Source organism: Callorhinus ursinus, unplaced genomic scaffold (assembly GCF_003265705.2).
Source record: "Callorhinus ursinus isolate GAN/ISIS: 27379988/994484 unplaced genomic scaffold, GSC_fseal_2.0 scaffold8, whole genome shotgun sequence".
In the NCBI taxonomy this organism is placed as follows: domain Eukaryota; kingdom Metazoa; phylum Chordata; class Mammalia; order Carnivora; family Otariidae; genus Callorhinus; species Callorhinus ursinus.
This window is the reverse complement of record NW_027397070.1, coordinates 40,434,725-40,455,609: the sequence shown is the minus strand read 5'-3', so window position 1 is coordinate 40,455,609 and position 20,885 is coordinate 40,434,725. Positions and strand designations below refer to the sequence as shown.

Sequence of the window (20,885 nt, the reverse complement as noted above, 5' to 3'; positions counted from 1 at the left end):
CATCTTTACTATGGGTTTACTATGGGATAATGTGAGGATTCCATGTGATCTGGGTTGAGATCTTATTTCTCCAGAGAGGTTCTATGTCTATTCCTACAAGGTCTCTGAGAGGTATCACTGGCCCACAACTTAGGGTTCCCGAACCACACAAATAGTATAAATTCTAATGCTAAACCAATACCATCATCAGACTCTCAGGGAGTACTTTTCTTGGCTTTCCTTTGTTTTTTCTGCCCAGAGCCTTGGCTAAGCATGAGAAGCTGTTCTGTCATCTCCCTGTGTTGGCAGATGATTTTCTTTTCCTTGTCTACCTTTTTATTCACGGTAAAGTACTTTGATAGTCCTGACTTTACAGGAAAGTTTCAGTTTCAGCTCCAGCTTCCAATGGGCCAGACCTCATCTCTGTCTCCACAGATTAAAACTCAAACCTCTCATCACTACAGAGAGGCCAGTCACACAGCCCGTCCCACTGAGCTGCTTGAGTTGAGTACCACTTAGGTTTTTCCTCTTCGTTTTACCCCGAGGACTCCTCCTATTTTCTTCAGTGCATGGCTCTGCACTGAGAAGGATATTTTAAATATTTAATCCAGTATTTCTAGGTGTTTCATAGAGGTCTTTTTTTTTTAAAGGTTATTTGGTGTTTCTGATCACTAGGAACAGAAGTCACTTTCCTCTGAGATGTCTTTTAAAACATCCTGGGAGACCCTTACTTATCCTTCCTTCCCTCCCACCCCTCCCCCAGTAACATATCCTAAGGCAAGGTTCTCAAACTTTACAGTGTACAAAACTAATTTCTGGGAGCCTGTTAAATATGCAGATTATGAGTGGCACCCCCAAGAGACTTGGACCAGGAGGACTGGGGTGGGGCCCAGGAATGTACATGCTTAATAAGTACTCCAGGTTTCTGGCATGGGTGGCCCCAGGACCACCCTTTGAGAACCACTATCTAAGGCCTGCTTTCCTTTTCCTGAGGTAGCCTAATTCTGTCCTTTCTCTTAGTACCTGAACCACAGCCACAGGAACCCTGCCGGTCTCTGTTTTGCAAAGCCTGAACTAGGAGACAGCAATGCCAACAGACCCAAAGTTCACAAGTTCTAGTTCAGGCTGGTCCAGGGCCTGAACTCGGCAGTAGAAATGCAGAGGTAATGCCAATAACTTGTCTTCCTAGACTCTAGGTTGTGGGGCTATCAATAAAACAGGCCATTTCCTCAGGCTTTACTAACCAGACTTTCACATTACTTGGAGAGGGGTGGACTGTATTTTACTTTTGTCCTATGAAAGAAGGGTTGGGTAAGCAGATGGATGATAGAAAGAAAAGAGTTGATTCAAATGATATATATATATTTAGTATAGGTCTCTACTCTCCAGATAGGTTATGCTTCAAAAATGCTTCTGAAAGTCAGCTGTTTAGAATGCATCTTCCCAGAGAAACATTACAAATGGTGGTCAGTTTCGCAGACCAGCCCATCCAAGCCTATCAAGATAATAATCATTCTCATTTAAGACCTATTCCATGCCAGAACCTTTATATATGTGACCTGACATAATTCTCAAAATAACTGAAAGGCAGACATTTGTGCACCTGCCTTAGAGGTGAGGGGACTCGCCAGGGTCACACAGCCAGTAAGTGGTAGAGCTAGTCGGCTCCAAAACCTGTGTCCTTATCATCAGGAAACCAGGCTGCCTTCCATAGGCTCCTATACTTAATAGACGGTGACAGCGGGGTGGGGATTTCCCCTCTTCTCCCCTAAAACATCTTCCTTCCCCACACTGAGAAAGAAATATTAAGGGAATAATAGAAACCCCACTGCAGCTACAGTTGACCCAAGAGGTAACGGAGGACCAAGAAGGTTTCTATCATTTCTCTGGAGCAGGAAAGAATGCAGGATGACAGCTTAGTAAGCTGCTTTGATTTTGGACTTAAAAATAAAAAAAAACACTCTGGGTTTCATTTTGCATGTGTGGAAAGTATCTTATTAAAAGTTCACCTTCCTGCAATGAGTAGTAAATAAGCCCTAAGGATCTAATACACCGTATGGTGAATATAGACAATAACGCTGCATTATAATTATCAAATTTGCTAGGGAACAGGAACTTCATTATTCCAACCACTAAAAAGAAATGACAACTGCGAGGGGCGCCTAGGTAGCTCAGTCATTAAGCGTCTGCCTTTAGCTCGGGTCATGGTCCCGGGGCCCTGGGATTGAGCCCCGCATCGGGCTCCCTGCTCTGCGGGAAGCCTGCTTCTCCCTCTCCCACTCCCCCTGCTTGTGTTCCCTCTCTTGCTATGTTTCTATCTGTCAAATAAATATATAAAATCTTGAAAAAAAAAATGACAACTACGTAATGGGATAGAAGTGCTAATTATCACTACAAAGGCAACTATATTATAATATATAAATGCATCAAATTAATGTGTGGTATACCTTAAATTATATAATGTTATAGGTCAAATATACTTGGAATAAAAATTAATACCCCCCCCAAAAAAAAAACAGCAGCAGAAAGTTCACCTTCCTGCTCTCACTCTGGCCCTGTCTGACATTGACCTCTGCAGGGAAGTTGGTTAGCTCCCCAGGCCTCACCTTGTCAGCCAGCAGCTCCCTGATCTTGCTGGCCTGCAGGCGGAACCGGAACAGCTGGGTTTCCAGGGCCAGGCAGCGCTTCTGCCAGTCCACGCCGGCATGGGTCTCCACCTTGAGTTCCGCCATGTTGGAGTCAACTTCTGGCTATTCCAGGGATGCCTGGGAAGCAGCACACAGGGAGAGAAGAGCAGTAAGTGTGTGAGGAGGAGGGCGGAGAAAATAGGGCTAGGGGAGGTGAGTGAGTCATTGCCACGGCCACTTTTCTTAGCTCAGTGTGTCCCGTTCCATTGTAAGCTAGCTGAGAAAACTCAGGGAATCACAAAATCTGAAAAACTGTAAGGAGAACCTAGTCTCATTTTTTTAAAAAAGATTTTATTTATTTATTTGTCACAGAGAAAGAAACAGAGAGTGAGCACAAACAGGGAGGGCGGCAGGCAGAGGGAGAAGCAGGCTCCCTGCTGAGCAGGAAGCCTGATGCGGGACTTGATCCCAACACCTTGGGATCATGACTTGACCTGAAGGCAGATGCTTAACCGACTGAGCCACCCAGGCGTCCCCCTAGTCTCATTTTTATAGCAGTAGAAAGTAGGGCCTCATTTGTTTTTCATTCAATTATCCATTTAACACATATGTATCCATTCAAAAAACATTTATATGCCAGACACTGTTATAGGCACCGGAGATGCAAAGGTAAATAAAAGAGATCCCTTGATCTTTGAGTTTTCCAAGGAACTCTTAGGAAAGTCTAATTGCAAAATTACCATGTACTCCCAATTGCTAATCAATATGCAGATAAATGGGAGCAGGGAAATGGGGTAGGTTATGGGGCAGGGTAAGGGGGGGGATGATGGATGTTTAGGGGAGGCTTAAAGTGAGTGACAGATTCATTTGAGATCACATAGGTAACTGGAGGCAGAACCGTGGTTTCCCGTTTAGTACTGATTCTACTACACCTATATAGATTTTATTTATTTATTTAGTAATCTATCAATCCTTCCATCCTTCCTTCCATCCTGCCTTCCTTCCTTCCTTCCTTCCTTTCCTTCTTCCTTTCTCCCTCCCTTCCAAGTAGGCTCCACGCCCAATGTGGGGCTTGAACTTGAGACCCTGAGATCAATAGTCACATGCTCCACCGATTGAGTCAGCCAGGTGCCCCCACTTATATAGGTTTTTGATGAGAAAAAATGGAATGAAAATGTGATGCTTTGATTTTCCTCGACAATTTTCTATTTAGTTGGTATTCTGTCAGTTGTCATCGAATCATCCTCTTTTGGAACAGATTCTCACTCTAATTTTTAAAATGCAAACAAAACGTTGGTAGACATTCTGCTGTAGCCTCTGGAGAATGCCACATGTCTCTGGGAAACAATCATACAAATTCAGAACAAATCAAGTAGACACCTATAATATGCCCAGTCAGGGAAATGGACCCAGATGTCTCCTGGACAAATTTTAGGGAAGACAAACTAGGTTGGGGATGAGAAAATGCAGAAACAAAGAGAGGACACAGCAGAGTGAACACAGAGGAAAGATGGGCTGGAAGACACATCCGTCACCAGGACTTTTTAAATGCCCCCCTAACCCCCTGCTAACAATAATGACACTTGGCAACAAACATAAATTTGGTCTGTCCCAAACCATGACATATAATTACTCTAGTATTAGGTGATTTTTAAGGAATGACTTTTAATTTTTTAGGTTGATAATATTTTTACAAAGTGATCGGTCAGAGATACATATGACTTACAGGTGAAATGATAGAACGTCTGGAATATATGCTTTAAAACATTTCACGGTAGGGGGCTAGCAGTGGTGTGGGGAGGAAATACATGAAGTAAGATTTATCAAATTACTGGTAAGTTTTAAATGTTAGGTGATGGGCACCTGGGAGTTCTTTATACTAGTTTCTCTACTTGAATAAATGCCTAGAATTTTCTGAGATAAAAATTGTTTGTTTTTTTTTTTTAATCCCTTTTCTCTTCTTCAGGAGCCACATGGCCTCAGAAAACCCAGCCACCTGCTGCACTGTTGCTGATGCTACCGTGGTGACCAGTGAGCCTGTCCTCCATAGGTTAACCACCTCACATTTGACTTTTAGAAGCATCTTTCTACTATACCACAAATAGCTATCATTTATTGGGTTCTTACTGTATGCCAGGCATGTGTGGCCTCTTTAATCCTCATGACAATACATAAGACAAGGTGCAGGCATTGTCCACACTCTCTGAGAGGCTACGCAGAGAGTACTAGAGCTAGTACGTAATGGGGCTGGGATTCTTGTTCCAAAGTCCCTGCTCTGAGCGACTGTGCTCTTTACCCATCCAGAAAATGGAAAGAATTCTGATTTTACAAAGAGTGAGCTGGATTGTTAAGAATAAGAGAAATATTTTACGGGAACTTTCAGGATCCTTGGCACTAAGGTGAACCTATATTCAAGATCTTCCAGGGCATCCTGGTCTCAAACATTCTGACACCATAACCTCCATAAGCACAGACGTTTATCATGTGTCCTGACTTTTCATTTAAAAAACAGGGTCAGTAGACCTGTAGAGAAAGCCCCACCATAAAACACTGACGGATCTGGTGTCTAAGTCTTCGGGTTCTGGGCAGCTCAGAACTCTGGACATGTGACCTCAGCCCTGCTCTCCCGGGACTGTCATCCTGAACAATCCAGACATTGTGACCTCCCAGCAATCCCCACCTCAAGACTGGGACCGACTGGAACGGGCAGGAAGACAAAAGACAAAAACAAAACATGACCTTCTCTGAGCTAAGATCACAGCTGAAAAGACAAAACAGAACCTTGTGGGGCCTCCAGAGAAGGCCGGGAGGCTTTATCGTGTTTGATTTGCTTTATCTTTTAAAGGGATTTTGCTTTTCCTCATAGGAAAAAAAAAGGGGGGGGGCAGATCTGAAAGTAGGACCTGGAAGTCTTGCAACCTAGTTCCGGGCTAAGAATTAGCGGTAAAAACACCCAAGGAAAACCAAGGGGCAGGGGAAACTTAATCCTGTGTGGCATTAAAAGAGTTTGGTGAATATTAATTCCCTCTTATTGACTGTCAAAGCTGCAGCTCCAATTCCATGAGGACAGTGGAAAACCAAATCATCAAAATCTCCAGGAGCCCTGGAAATAAAACACATCAGTGGCCTTTGCCGAGCCCTGATATCTGAAATTATACCCAGATTGCAGGGAGTCCTTTCCCAATAAAGCATCTTATGACATCACACTGTTGAACAGATCAAGTGCTCTGCTGAAGTCTCTCCCTTGCCCTGGGAATGTAGTGAGGGGGCTGGACCTGTGCTAGGCTTGTCTCAGCATGTGAGACATGAGAAGAGCTCCGGGCATGAGAAAGGGAACTCGAGTAAGGTGCCTGCTGCCAAGCACATGGCCCAGAGGCTCTTCCAACAGAAGCAGGTGGTTGCCGCAGCAGCTATAAAACATGAGATGTTAAGGCAAAATCCCAGTAAATTGAGTTTCACCTGCTAAGTCACCTCACACTTGTACCTCCCGTAAAGATGTGCAAAGATGAGCGGAAAAGAATTTACGGAATGGTTTTTAACTTTCCAAAGCACGGTGAAGGCGTGATTTCTCCCCTTATCCTCCCCATAACCCTGAGATGTAGGACAAGTGATATTATTCACAACGAACAGATGAGAAAACCCATCACATCTGTGACTTGAGACACTGAGCTAAGTAGTATCAGAGCTGGGCCAAGAATCCTGATCTCCCAACATACAGAACATCCTCTTTCCACGCAGATGCTGCAGTGGTGGTGGCAGAGTCTCGTGCTACCTGGCTAGCCTAACACAGAACATTAATGGCAAAACAGATGGGGAAATGAGAGAAGTGACAAAACCCAGTACAACTGTTCATTTTTTTATTCTGGAAAGTTTCAAATACACACAAGAAGTAGGGAGAATAGTACAGAAAGTCCCCACAGGCCCTCCCCTCCAGCTACAAGATCAACTCATGCCACTCGTGGGAAACCCACTTCTCTTGATTCCTACTAGTGCCCAGCACGCTAAACTGCTCAGCAGGTGACAAATGACTGCATGGCCTGAGGCCCTGCTTTGGAACTTCCTAAGTCCTCCAGCATCCTGGACTGACAGCCAAGGAGAGTGGTGGAGTATGCCTCAGAGCCAGGGGCTGCCTTGCAGGATGGGTGATAGTAGGTGACTTCAGACTCTGGGCCTGTATCGGAGGAAACACAGACTTGACCTGGGATGGCTTTGGCAAGTGTAGGGATCTGACCAGAAATTGACAAGATGCTGAGATTAAATTTAATTCAACCAACTTTTGTGATGTGATTCCTCTGTGCAAAGATGGGGACATAAAGATGAATAAAGATCCCATGGCTTGCAAGGCTCAGGTCTATAGTCTGTATATCCTGGAACTTCCCTGCAAAGATGACCAGCCAATACAAGACCCTAAAAGGAAGAGGTCAGAGGTCACTGCAGGAGGCTTCCCAAGGTAACAGGGACTCTGTTCTGGGTACCAGTTTCCACTGGGCTCTCCCGTGCCACCTCACTATGGTTCACTCCCTGAGCGTGAGCACCTCTTGTGATTCCCACTTGCTAATGATGGGCTACCACCATCTTCTAACACTGCTAGACTAGGCTGACCACCTGCCCAACTGTGGGAAAGGAAGAGCTTTGTGCCCCCTTTCAGAGGACGGAGCTGGGGGAGGGGGAAGTAGACAGAGGGGCATAGCTCCCTCCGCCCGCACCTTGTCATCTGACCAAGCCAACAATATGATATGTGTTTTACTCTTGGGTGCTGAGCAGCACATGTCACAATGTTGGAAGAGACAGGAAAAGGTGAGCATGTTCCAGCCTTCAGGGATCCAAATACCAGAAGGAACTAGGACAATCAGGAACAGGGTCCTTTGAGAGCAAAACCAGTAAAGAGAAACAGCAGAGTACAGTACTTAAGATCCCCCGCTTCTGGCACCAAACAAGCCTGGGTTTGAGTACTGGCTCCGGCACTAGTTAATCTTGTGACCTTAAACCATTTGCTTAACCTCTCTGAGCCCCAGCACCCTTTTGAAATTGAGAGCAATAATATCTGAAAAGGAGGGCAATAATATTAGGTTGAATCACATGAAATTATCAACATTTAACCATTTTTCCGACCTTCAAAAATGGCAACTTCAGGGGCGCCTGGGTGGCTTAGTCAGTTAAGTGTCCAACTCTTGGTTTCGGCTCAGGTCATGATCTCATGACCTGTGAGACTGAGCCCCGCATCCATCTGGGCTCTGCTCTCATCTGAGAGTCCGCTTGAAGATACTTTCCCCCTGCCCCTCCCCCCACTTGCACCGGCTCCCTCTCTCTCAAATAGATAAATAAATCTTTAAAGAAAAATGGCAAGTTCATAGACCACACTAGGTCATATATTTTTTTTTTTGAGAATTACAGGAGATATTACAAAAGCCTGGCACACAGTAAGCACTCAATAATGATAGCTACTATCAACAATGAAAAGGCAAACTAACTACCAGTGCCTGGGCATACTAGGAGATGTGGCCCACAGATGTGTTCACTACCAGATCCACCTCAGAAAGGGCAGGAGATTTTTAAAAATTATTTTATCTCTTTATTTTTGAATACTGAACAAAAGAGTATATGGTACAAAGGCTTCTTCCCACCCCTGTACCCCAGCCACAGTTCTCCCCAGAGGCAACTGAGTTATGGGGTTCTATGTCTTTCAGAGATACCCAGTGCAGGCACAAGCATTCACATATATGTTGCATGCACACACACAAACACAAATGGTGACCCACTACGCACACTGTACTTACCCTATAACTGAGAGATCATCCTGTATCAGCATACATACCTGACCTATCTTCCCTCCATGCTTTTTAACAGCTCTACTGTATTCTACTGTGTAGGTATTATATGATTTTAGTTAAGAGTCCCTTATTGACAGACATTTGGGTTGTTTGAAACCTTTTGCTAAAACAAACAATGCTGCAACAAATATATATCATTTCACATGCACCAGGCAGGGAGTATGGAATTGTAGGATTAAGTGATACACATTTTTAAATGGCCAAATAGTCTAAATTACCCTCCCCAAGACGATTTGAATTCATACTCCAGCCAGCAATCAGTGCCTGTTTCCCCATGGAGGAGGTCAGTTTTGAATTTGACAGAAGGGAGAGAAAGCTCAGCTGGGCTATCCAGAGAATGCAGGACAGTGGCTCAACAGCCAGCCTGTTGGGAACTCACCCAGATCAGGAGTGAGGGAATCCTCCACACCTTAACATCAGCATGTATAAAGCACACTTCAAACCATAAGGAGCCCAGAGTTCCCCACATGGATACACAGCCTCATAGAGATAAGGTAATAGTAAAGAGGAGTGCACCATGGGGGAGCAGAGTAGGAGGTACAGGCTTCTTCCCCTTAGCAGCTGACTTCTGAAGAGGGCAGAGGGGCACCACATTTTCTCAACTCACCTGCTGGTCTCAATGAGTTTGAGACCACGGGGTGTCCCCCGCCATCACCCAGCTCTAAGCAGGTCCCCTCAGAGGCCTGGGGGAGGGGGAGGTGGCTAACAGTGGCCCCCGCATTTGGAATTTAGGAGGCTTGGGTTTGAGTTTTGCCTCTTCCATTTTTTAGCTATATTACTTTGGGTAAATCACAATTTTTCCAGGTCTATTTCCTCCTTTGTAAAATGGAGGATAATAACATGCAGAAACACTAGAACTGAAGTTCTATGAAGTGTTAAGTGACATTACCATACAGAGTCTGGCAGGAAGAAGACAGTCCAAAAAGCCTGATGAAGGAACCCACGACTTTTCCAAACTGGTATTAAAATGATCTTTCAAGTAGAAGTTTTACCTGAAACGAAGGCTCTGTCCAAAAGAGTTTTATGAGATAGACGCACAGTAAAAGCTTACAGAGATGTCCTGGCAGGGAGAAATCCAACAGGGAGCGGATTCTACTCCCAAGTGCGGGTCTTCACTGCCTCTGCCACCCCCATTAAGGCTCCCTGGTCCCTGGTGACAGAGTCCTCTCTAAGGCTCCCAGGACACAAAGCTCCTGCTTGTCACTCAGTGCCCAACTTTTCTGCTTGGCTGACCTGCCCCTAGAAGCCGAGCCTGACCCAAAAGAATCCCTAAAAGAACCACCGAGAAGTCACAGAAAGGATTACCTGAGCCAGGCGGGGAGGAGAGCGGGTGGGGGGACAGCGAGCGAGAGCCCGGGCACCGCGGAGGAAAGCTGGCAAGTGCGCCCGAGGGCCCTTCCCGGGGGCAACTGGCTCCAGCCGGTCCCAAACTCTCGCTCCTCCCGAGGAAGGCGACTCCTCGCTGCGCGCTGCGGGTCCCCCGAGCCCGACCGCGGCTGCCAGCGCCCCCAGCGCCAGGTGGGGAGGCACCTGCTCCGGGATCGCCCCGCGGCCGGAGAGACTCCGTCCTCTCCGCCCCGCAAAAGCTCTCCGGGCCGGCGCACACCTCCGAGCCCGTCCCTGCCCGCGGGGCGCGCGCGGCCGCGCAACCTCCCGCCGGCTCGCCGGCGCTCCCGCCGCCCACCCGGCACCGGGGCGCCCTCCGCGCGCGTCCGCCACTGACCTTGCGTCCTTCTAGCCCGACTCCGCGGCGGCCGCCGGGTCTCCGCTCTGCGGCAGCAAGAGTCGCGGTGGGCAGGGCGGGGCGAGGCGAGGCGAGGCGAGGCGAGGCGGGAGCCGGGCGGGGTGCCGGCGGGCTGGCCGCACAAAGCCAAGCCGGGCCTCGCGGCACCCCATTCAGCGCCGCGCCGCGACCCCTCCTCCCCGCCGGCTCCTTAAAGGCCGAGCGCCCGCGCGGTTCCTCGGGCGGCTCGGGGAGAGGCACAGGAAATGACCTCAGCAGGCTCCAGCCTCCCACCTCTCCGCACCGCTGGGCTTGTCCCGGGGGCAGGCGGGGAGGGCGGCGGGGTCTCCCGGCCCCCGCCCCGAGCTCTCCGCGGGCGTCCGCACCCGCTGCCGCGAAGGGTGGCCGGGTGCCCCGAGACCCGTTCAGCCCCCGGCGGGCGTAGGACCCTTGCAGAATGGGGCGCAAGACCAGACCTTCCCACCACCCCCCAAGGAGTTTCCAGCATTTGCTGGCAACCTGTGAGAACTGTAAGGCCGGGATATTTGGAGAAGTCCTTATTTCCAACAGTCTGTCCCACTGCCAGACCAATGCACTGATTTGTAATTTGGGAGGAAAAAAAGTCACCACAACCCAGAGGGTAACTTGCTTGCTAATGTATGTATGTATGTGTATGTATTATTTATGTGAAGGGAGCCGGCCAAGGAGCCAGAAGGCCAACGAGACAGCTTGGGCAGCTTCAGAGGTCTTCTTACCCTTGTTCTTCGAGGACTTGCAGTCCCTCAGCTCACCAGTACAATCCTACACCCAGAAGGGATTGGAACACTCAACTTTTTTTTTTTTTAAGATTTTTATCTATTTATCTGATAGAGAAAGCACGAGCGGGGGGTGGGGGGAGAAGGGGCCAACAACAAGGGGCTGATTCAATAAATTAGGATCTACCCACACAATAGGTTACACAGCCATTAAAAGTCATGTTTTTGAAGATTATTTTATTTTATTTATTTTTTAAAGGATTTTATTTATTTATTTGAGAGAGAGCGAGCACAGAGGGAGAGGGAGAAGGCGACTCCCTGCTGCTGAGCAGGGAGCCTGATTAGGGAATCCATCCCAGGACCCTGGGATCATGACGTGAGCCAAAGGCAGACGCTTAACTGACTGAGCCACCCAGGCGCCCTGGAACACTCAACTTTTGGTAAAGAAGATGAATATAGAGAATATTGCAGGGAATGATCCACATTTCAAAACTGCTTTCTTCCCCAATCCTACAGGCTCTCTGTCCAGGCTGAACAGAGGCAAACACCACCAGGGCCCATTTCTCCAAAGGGGCTTTGGAAGACTCACTCCAGGCCTTGATGAAGGATTCCCCTGGCTCCACCCCAAGTTTGAATTTGAATCTCTGGAGGTGAGGCTGCTAGATTACCCAGCTAACAAGCAGACAATTCTCAGGCATAACTTTGAGAGCACAGCTACTTTAGAAAGCTGGTCCCAATAGTTCAGGAGGCCAAGGGCGAAAGTTCAACTGGGCCAATGGGACTCCAGGCACTGAACTTGCAAATGGATTCATAGCTCCTGGGGATTGAGATAGATCAACGCCAGACTGTGGGACACTGTCCTCTGCTATCCCTTCAACACTCAGGAAGATGCCTTAGGTAGCCCAAAAGCAAATCTTCTGGAGTTGGTTAAGGGTGATTCATTCATTCATTCATGCCTTCATTCACCTTGAATAGCTCATCATGCACATACATTTCAAATAATATGGAAGGGCTAACGATGAAAAATGTCTACCTCCCATCCTGCCCTTGTCCCCCAGATAGCTCCTCCCCAAACACAAAAGATATTTTATGCATAAAATATGCATAAATACATATACAGTTGGCCCTTGAATAGCATGGATTTGAACTACACTGTTCCACTTATACATAGATCTTTTTCTTTCTTTTTTTAAAGATTTATTTATTTTTAAGGCAGGGAGGGGCAGAGGGAGAAGGAGAGAGAGAATCCCCAAGCAGACTCCCCAGTGAGTGCAGAGCCCAATGCTGGGCTCCATCTCACACCCCTGAGATCATGACCTGAGCCAAAATCAAGAGTCAGATGCTTAACCAACTGAGCCCCTACATGGATCTTTTTCAATAAATATATTTGAATTTTTTTTGGAGATTTGCAACAATTTCAAAAAACTTGCCAACGAACCACATGCCTAGAAATACCAAAAAAAGAAAAAAGAAAAATTCAGTATTATTGAAATAATACAGTATTTAGTACATATAACATACAAACTATGTGCTGATCAATTGTGTTATCAGTAGGGTTAACAGTGGGCTACTAGTTAAGTTTTGGGGGAGTCAAAAGTTATACTGATTTTTTACTACATGGAAGTTGGTGCCCCTAACCCTGGCATTGTGCAAGGGTCAACTTTAAATATATTCATATGTATCTATTTATATCCCCTTTTCAACACTAAGGAAGCATCCCTTGCTTTTTTTCTCTTGACATTACCATTTGTTGACTCTGTGTGGCATATTAGCACACTTGGAGATGCCTTACTTTTTTTAGAGGTCCCCTAGTGTTTCTAATGATGGATATTTAGGATGTTTCCAATCTTTAGATATTACATGCCTTGCTACAGTGAATGTCTAGGTACATACTTCTTAGTCCACATTTATGGCTATCTTTATGGATTAATATTTAGAAGTGGAATTGCTGGCTCTAAACACAATATGAATTTTAAATTTCAATAGATGCAACCAAGTCGCCCTCAGAGGAGACTGCACCCACCTACACTTCAATCAGTGTGTTTTGAGTGCCTCTTCGTTCCCTCCCACCACACCAATTAAGTGATTTATCACAAAGTACAAAGCTTTTAGGAAGGGAGGATTAAATGAGTTCATGTGCATGGATGATTTTAAAACGCTGCTAGCACACAGAAAGGCTCAAAGAAGTGTTAGCCTCTAGTCTTCCCCCTGCACTCCTCCCTGTGACCTCCCCCTTCCTTTGGGCTCTCTCAATCCCGGCTCTGTAAACTGAAGCAAGCTCCTTAGCCTCCTTGGGACTCTGTTTCCTTTCCTCTAATACGCGAATCATAATGTCTCTCTCTGGAGTTGGTTTGAGGATGAAATCAGATAATAGAGCTACATAAATTTTAGGATCCAGCCATTGTTCAATAAGTGATAGCTATTCTTCTTCCCTCAAATTCCGCCCCCCCCCCCGCCAGCTTTTATTTTGAAAATTTCAAACTGGGTGCCTGGGTGGCTCAGATGGTTAAGCGTCTGTCTTCGGCTCAGGTCATGATCTCCAGGGTCCTGCATTGGGCTCCCTGCTCTGCGGGGACCCTGCTTCTCCCTCTGCCTGCCACTCCCCCTGCTGTGCTCTCTCCTCTGACAAATAAATAAAATCGTAAAAAAAAAAAGAAAATTTCAAACTGACAGAAGTTGCAAAAAACAGTGCGTTAAACACCCATATACTCTTTGCCTAGATTTACCAGTTGTTAACATGGTTGCCACATTTGCTCTCTCTCTGTCTTTACACCAATATAATATCTATTATATTATATATATTACATTATGTTATATATTTATGTTACCTATTTCTATTATATATTGTGTATATTTTTATATATTTACATATATTTTAGTATATTATATATAATATGTTGTAACATATCATTCTTTTCCTCAACCATTTGAGTTAGTTGTACACATCATGACCTTTTACCCCTGAATACTTCAACATGTACCTTCCTAAGAACAAAGGTATTCTCTTAATACTATCACACTTAGGAAACCTATCATTGGTACAATACTGTCATCTACCATACGGACCATATTAAAATTTCCCCAATTGGGAATATGGATAATGGATAATGTCCTTTATAGCTGAGTTTTATAGCTCTTCAGTTTTCATTATTAGTCCCTACCTAATACTCACCAGATGCCTAGAGGAGAATGGGCTCTTCCCCTCCTCTGTTCCAAAGAGAGAGTGCCTCCCATAACCCTAGAGCCCAGTATTCCTCAGGGGCTGCAGGTCATCAATAACCAGCCTAGCAGGGAAGGTCCCAGGAGGGGCAGAGTTTCCCATCTAATGCTAGGGATTGTCCCATCAGCCTTCTTTGCTGATGTTGCCTCCTCTGCCTGACCCCAGTCACCGCATGCTGGCAGCCCGGGGAGGTTCTGCCCACCTCCCCACCAACTCTGGTTGGATTTCTGGTGTCTCCTTCCCCTCCCTGCTTAGTCCCAGTCAGTAAAGGCAGCTGTATGGCCTTCAGTGAGGGAAGCCTGGCTCCCCCGTCACCCTTAACCGCAGCCCTCCCATGCCACCCCATCCCAGGGAGGAGTTGCTATGGACCTCCAGGCTGGCCTACCCCTAACTTAACCCTGGAATTAAGGGTTGAGACGACGAGACGCTGTCTATTCCCCATAATCTCTCTGTCTTAAGTCACCTTCTCTGTAGCCTTCTGTGGATCTGAGACTGAGTCAAACTGGCCACTGACCACATCCAGACAATAACATCAGCTGATGCTGATATCCTTCTCTTCTCCCCTCCCTCTCTCCTTCCCTTTCATTCATTCGTTCATTCATTCATTCATGATAGCTGACTTTGAAGTTGTTCCAGGTGCTCCATTAGATGCCCAACTGTAAGCTTGGATAAACCATCGCCTTGCTTCTGGCCTCAGTTTGTCCTGTGGTAAAGTGGGGAAATTATTTCCTCAGCACAGCTACCTTTCAGGTCAGAATATTTAGAATTGGAGGAAAAGACAAGATTATGAGAGATTCACCACAGCCGAGGGGAACTTTGCAAAACTAAAGTAAGGAAAAAGCCATCTTGGACACCATCTTTGACTGGAGCAGTAGCGGGAGAGAGAGGAGAGAGGCGGAAGGCTGGTGGGAGCCTGCTGGAAAGGCTCTGAGCCCCCAGACTCCTCTGTGGGTCCATGCAGAAATGGTATTCACAACACCTAAAGCTCATTCCTGTTTGATGTTCACTTATTATGACAGTGGCCTGACAGCAGACAGAGAGGAAGAAAGCCATTGTGTGCTCAGAGTCCAAGGCTCGGTTGGGTCACTGAAGCTGAGAGTCTCCTTTTACTTTTCTGAGAGGCCTTGGTGGTCACTCACTATGAACAGGTCTGAACCAATTTGGTCCTTTGGCGCTTATCAGGTTCCTATACTCGTGGCCCACGGAGATTAGAGATGAGTGGAGACCGTTCATCTCCTTCTCCATAACCTCCTACAGGTGGGTTAGTAAGAATGGCCAAGATTCTGCCAGTTACACAGATTTTTATTAGCAAGCAGGCACAAAAATTCCTACAACCTGCTTCATGGGAGTCAGGGGGTTGGCCTGATCTGGTTCCTCCACATTATTCATGTGAGGGCCCAGATCGTCTTTCTGGCTAACTCCTTCTGTTGAAAACCTCTAGCATACCTCAGCACATTCAGCCTGTTGGTATAGGCTTTGATGCCATTTGAAGTGCTTATGTAGCCACCCTCTAGAGTGCGGGATTCCTGATTAGAACACTTCAGATGATAACTAATCCCTCCAGGGATTATACACACACAACATGTGTTTTAGACTGAAATAGTTAAAGAATAAATTCCTACAGGGTCAATATAACAGCATCCTAGTCTGTGCTTGGTTTCCTGGGCAGTACTGTGGGAAAGAATGGGGACCACAGAACTGGCCAAACATCAGTTCAAGTATCATCTATACCATGTCGATATAGGGCAGGTGCTTAATTAATTCCTCATTTGTCAAATGATAATAATTCTTGCCTTTTATGATTAAATGAGATAGTATTGTGTCTGGCAGGTAGCAAATGCTATATAAATGGTTGCTTTTGTTATTCATTTTTTGAACAAATATTTGCTGGAGGTCTAATGTTTATCAGATATTCTCCCAGGTCCCTAGTATCTACTCTACTAGGTCAAGAGGTAGTGGTATCTCAAGGAGCTCTCTCTGTAGCAAGATTGCAATAGATAAGAAAGTTATCTTGAGAGACAGTAGTAACTCTAGGAGAACTGGTGAAATGTTGGAGAATTCATCTTCCCATGTCCTGTGCATTCTAGAAACCCCACTTCCCAAACATCACTGTTTTTTCTGAGAGGGGCACTGGGCTCCAGAGAAACCCTGCTTCACCGAAACCCTCCCAAATCAAGCACCCCTTCTTCTGCCCTCAGGGCCTTGTTCTCGGTTGTTGTTGGAAGGAGACTAAAGGAGGAAAGGGAGGGAGAGGAGACGGGGAAGGGGCCTCAGAATCCCAGGAGCCCAGGGGCCAGTCCTGGTCCAGTCTTCTATCTCAGGAGCCAGAGGCCGAGCTTCGCAGCTCTTGGGTCTGGAGAATTCAGGAGGCAATTTCTACCGCTGAATCTCTGGGAGCAGCCAGGGCGGCTCAGAGTCATTGTCCAACTCAGGTAGGAAGGCAGTGACCAGACATGTAGAGAGATGCAGTGTAGGAAGGAAATGAAATGGTCCAGAGACAGAATTCTGTGTGTGTGTGTGTGTGTGTTGGGAGGGGGAGGTGTCTTAACTTTGGGCATGGGCTCGTCTTTCATTTATTCATTCAGTTATTCAGGAACAAATATTTATGGAGTAGTTGCCATTTTCCAGGCACCGTGTGAGGAAACACAGTGTGGCAAGCGTGACCAATGAACTCAGGACATAGACTTCAAAACCAAATATGCCTGCCATTGAATCCTGGGTCTTCCCAGTGGGGAACATGGCAAATGACCTCTCCAGTCCAGCTGTGGGCTCCAGAGCCAGCAGAGGCAGACAGAGCCAGGCAGAGAGCAGGGAAGCAGCACTCGGTATTCTTTCCCTAGAGGGTAATTGTAAAGATGGGGATAAAGGGTCTGCTCCAGTGTCCAGCATATCATATGCACCTAGTAAGTGTTACTAAATGGAGGTATAAAGAACTAGCAAGGTGCCCAGAGACTAGAGACTTGGAAGCTAACAAAGAGCAATGGGTGGAAGGAAGGGCTGGTTAAGAAGGACCCCAATAAGAGGGAAGGCAGTGATTTCCCACTAACCTTATATCATAAAACCCTAGGGCTGCTGATTAAAAATATGGATGGAGGCCCTGCACATTGAGATCAGCAGGCCCAGGGGTCTGTATTTTCATGATCCTTAGACCAATAGGGTGCCTGGTATTGACTGGTTTGTCATACATCATATTCCAACATGCCAGTGATTTTCTCAGAGAGGAACACCAGCTCCAGAGGGGAGCACAGGGTAGAACTGATGTAATTACAACAGATATCAGTGCAAAATGATCTGTCCAGTGCAGCTGTGAGCTCCCCAGGCAAGAGAGAGCCAGGCAGAGGGGGGTTCAGTAGGATAGGGGTGGGGAGGGAGAAGAGGAGGTGGCCCCGAGGTTAAAAGGGAAGCTGAGTGGGGAGCTGATAGAGCTTGGGGAATGAGAACTAGGTAAATCCAGCCAGCTAAGTGGGATTCTTGATCATTTGAGAACTTACAACATCAGGGTTTTAAACCAACAGTCTTACTTCTCCATCCGTTTTCATCGCAGTTGAAAACAATGGTGGCTCCCATCAGGGGGCAGGAGGGACCAGCTTCAAGTCAGTGGCAGGTTCTCCAGCAGCCTTGGGAGCCCATGCGGGAAGAGACTCTGGGGTTCTAAGAAGCCAAGGGAACTCAGGCTACTCAGGGAGCTGGTCGCAGCACCTCTGCCCCTTTTCTTCTGCCCAGTGTGTGGCAGCCTCAGACATTTGAGTTCTCAGGGCGACAGTGTGTCGCCTCTGGGATTCTACTTCCAGAGTTCAAATTCCAGCTTGGGCACTTAGCTCAGTCCTGGCAGATAGCAAGTGCTGAGTAGATGTTGGCCTTTATTATTACTTCTTCGGCTGATGACAGACCATGGGAGAGGTCTGGTGGGCTAGGGTTCTGCTTTCACACTTTGAGTACATGCTTGGTGAGTGTCCACTGTGGACCGGGAAGAGGGAAGGGAGAGCATCGAGGAACATGTGGCTCATTCCTGGGCAAACTGGACTGTGGAGGGACTCTCTGTGCCCCTCGGCCTCCCCTCTCTGAGCGGCTGCTTCACCTGACTGGGTGGAGATCTACACGCAGGGCTGTGAGTAGGGGTCCCTCTGCTTCAAGGACACGGGAGCTTCCTTGCAGGGCACCTTCCAGGCTGAGTGGTTCCTGTAAAAGTGAGCCAACAAATGCTGCCGAATTCACAGGGATGGCAAGACATGAAATACTTGGATGGAATGAGCAGACCTAACCCTTGCAGCTCTTCCTCCTTCCTTCCCCCAAGGGTTTATCATGAAACCAGTCGGTCAGTTATCTGCTTTGATCAATCAAGCCTTCATCTGTCATGCTTATGATCGTTATTCTCAGATTCAGGGGCTTTGTGAGTGTCAGGTCTTAGATCCTATTGGAAGCCCTCTTTGCCAGCTCCTTTTTATGAAGGGGGTTTAGTCCAGGCGACATAATCTGTCTTCCCTCTCAAAGTCCCCAAGGTGACCAGCTTCTAGCCAGCACAGGGGAAGCTATCTCTCAGCGCCATCTGGTGGTCAGGATGGCTTGTTTTATTTTTTTCCTTTTCATTTTAATGATTTATTTATTTGAGAGAGAGAGAGCGCGAGAGAAAGCGGGAGAGGGAGAGAGAATCTCAAACAGACTCTGCACTGAGCACAGAGCCTGATGTGGGGATCGATCCCACAACCCTGAGATCACCACCTGAGCTGAAACCAAGAGTTGGTGGCTCAGCCGCCTGCACCATCCAGGCTCCCCAGGATGGCTTTTGTTTTCTTAAAGAATCCGAGCTCCAGCATTCCTACTCCCAGCCATGCCTAGGGACAGATCTCTTCCCTTCTGATCTGACCAGTGCATGCTTTGGTCACCTTGAAAGGAGTTGGTTAATGGGGCTTTAACTTCTGCCTAAAGTGGAGACTTTAAACCTTAAACTGTATACTTTGTTCCTGTTCAGTGTTGCATGGTTTCAGGGAAGAGACCGGAAAACTTAGTGGTACTAAAGGATGAAGGTAAAGAAAGACATAAAGAACATTCTCCCCTTCCCAGCTCTGAACACTTGGCTTCAGCAGTGCACAGACCATCAGCTTGGCGCTTCTTCCAGGCATCTCTCACCCAGTCATGGCACAAGAGTGGGAACAGGAAGAGTCTCTGCTGCAAAAGTCCAAGCTGCAGTTTAAGGATCATCTTCCCTCTGCCACAGATAAAGCGATGAGACATGGAGCTAGAACCAGACCGCTCAACTCAGAGTACCGAGGGAATCCACAGATTGGAAGATTTGCTTATGTAAAAATGAGCTTTGGAGATTTCAGAGAGTTGGTACGGACAGTGCACCTTTCCAAAATGCAGTTTCCACATTCTGAATTTCCTGGTTCGGGTCCAGAAGAGGGTCCCTTTCCAATTACAGTGTGGGGACCACCCAAAGGAATCAGGTAGAGCCAACAGGTCTCATACATAAGAAGGGAGGTTGGTGATGGAACAGAACACCCCGATTCCTAGGATCAGAAGCAACAGACTTTGCTCTAGGGGTAACACATGACTGTTGTTCCTTCCAAACACTACGTGTTGCTCCATTGGCCACTGGGGAGACTCTCAGATGGCTTTGGAATGGTCTGTTCCTGAAAGCAGGAATTTCCCTACAGGGCATTAGGGGATTGTTCTTATGTGGACTCAGGATCTCTCAGGAAAAAATACTCTTGGGAAGAGCATGGCTCTTTGAGAAGCAAAGTTTGAGTGTTGAGATAAATCCACTGGAATATTCAGAATAAGAAATTTCCCTAAATATCCTTGCCATTCAAACCAGTGGAAGATAATGTACATATGTAGTAATGTACCTAAGGTTGGAAGCTATTTAAGGATAAGGATCACTAAAATTTTTCTGGGACCTTTCCCTCCACTCTAAATCCCTGCTTTCCCTGACATAGTTTATGATTTTTTTTTCTTTTTTAGAGAAGGAGGGAGTGGGGGAGGGGCAGAATGAGAGGGAGAGAGAATCTTGAGCAGGTTCCACACCCAGCACAGAGCCTGATGCAGGCTCGATCTCACTCATGACCCTGAGATCATGACCTGAGCCAAAATCAAGAGTTGGACGCTTAACCAACTGAGCCACCCAGGTGCCCTAAAAGGTATTCATTCCTCAATGTCAAGTGAAACAATTTCTAGAAAAATGTATATAATATGAATTATTTTATGTAAAACTGTATGTATACAGAACTACATATATATCCATGTACATAAATGTGAGTGGAAGGTTTTTTTCCCCAAACATTAATGGTGTAGAAATTTGGTGTAATGTTTTTAGTTTCTGCTTTGTTCTTTTCTATATTATGCAAATGTCTTACAAGGAGTATGAATCATTTTTCTAATAAACAATTAAGAAGTTTTTCAAGTATTGATCTCATCAATGTAGATGTAATGTAGATGTAATGTAGAAAGCTGAGATTCAGGGAAGTTGACAACTAACTCAGTATAGCCACAGTCTGCCAAAGAGCCAGAATTTGCCCTTGTCGCTTCCCATCCCTCAAGTTTAATGCCAATCCCTTTGAGTCACGGCCTCGAACAACTAAAGGTCCTGGGGAGGGATAGTGTGAGTGGACACCTGGGAGAATTGGGGGTCGATGTTCAGATCAGAGGGGACTCACATGCTTTTGATGTTGCCCGGATCCTTGTTACCTCTTCAGAGCAATTAAGCTACGACCACAATAGCATTACTGGATTCCTGTTCTGTACTGTGTTCTT

General features: G+C 46.6%; 1 protein-coding gene across 2 annotated transcripts in view; it reads right to left on the bottom strand.

Annotated features, from left to right (window-relative positions):
* Positions 1-10,367, bottom strand: part of PLEKHH1 (pleckstrin homology, MyTH4 and FERM domain containing H1) — a 48,225-nt gene extending 37,858 nt beyond the window's left edge. The window contains exons 1-2 of one of the 2 annotated variants that reach the window (XM_025869833.2): positions 10,161-10,367; positions 2,586-2,744 (exon numbers count right to left, since the gene is read on the bottom strand). In XM_025869833.2, coding sequence (XP_025725618.1) covers positions 2,586-2,711 — 126 coding nt within the window. In that variant the 5' untranslated portion in view covers positions 2,712-2,744; positions 10,161-10,367. Of the gene's footprint in view, positions 1-2,585; positions 2,745-9,742; positions 10,104-10,160 lie in introns of those variants that run through there. The other variant, XM_073895400.1, reaches the window with a different exon arrangement.
* Between the last annotated feature and the right edge of the window lie 10,518 nt (positions 10,368-20,885).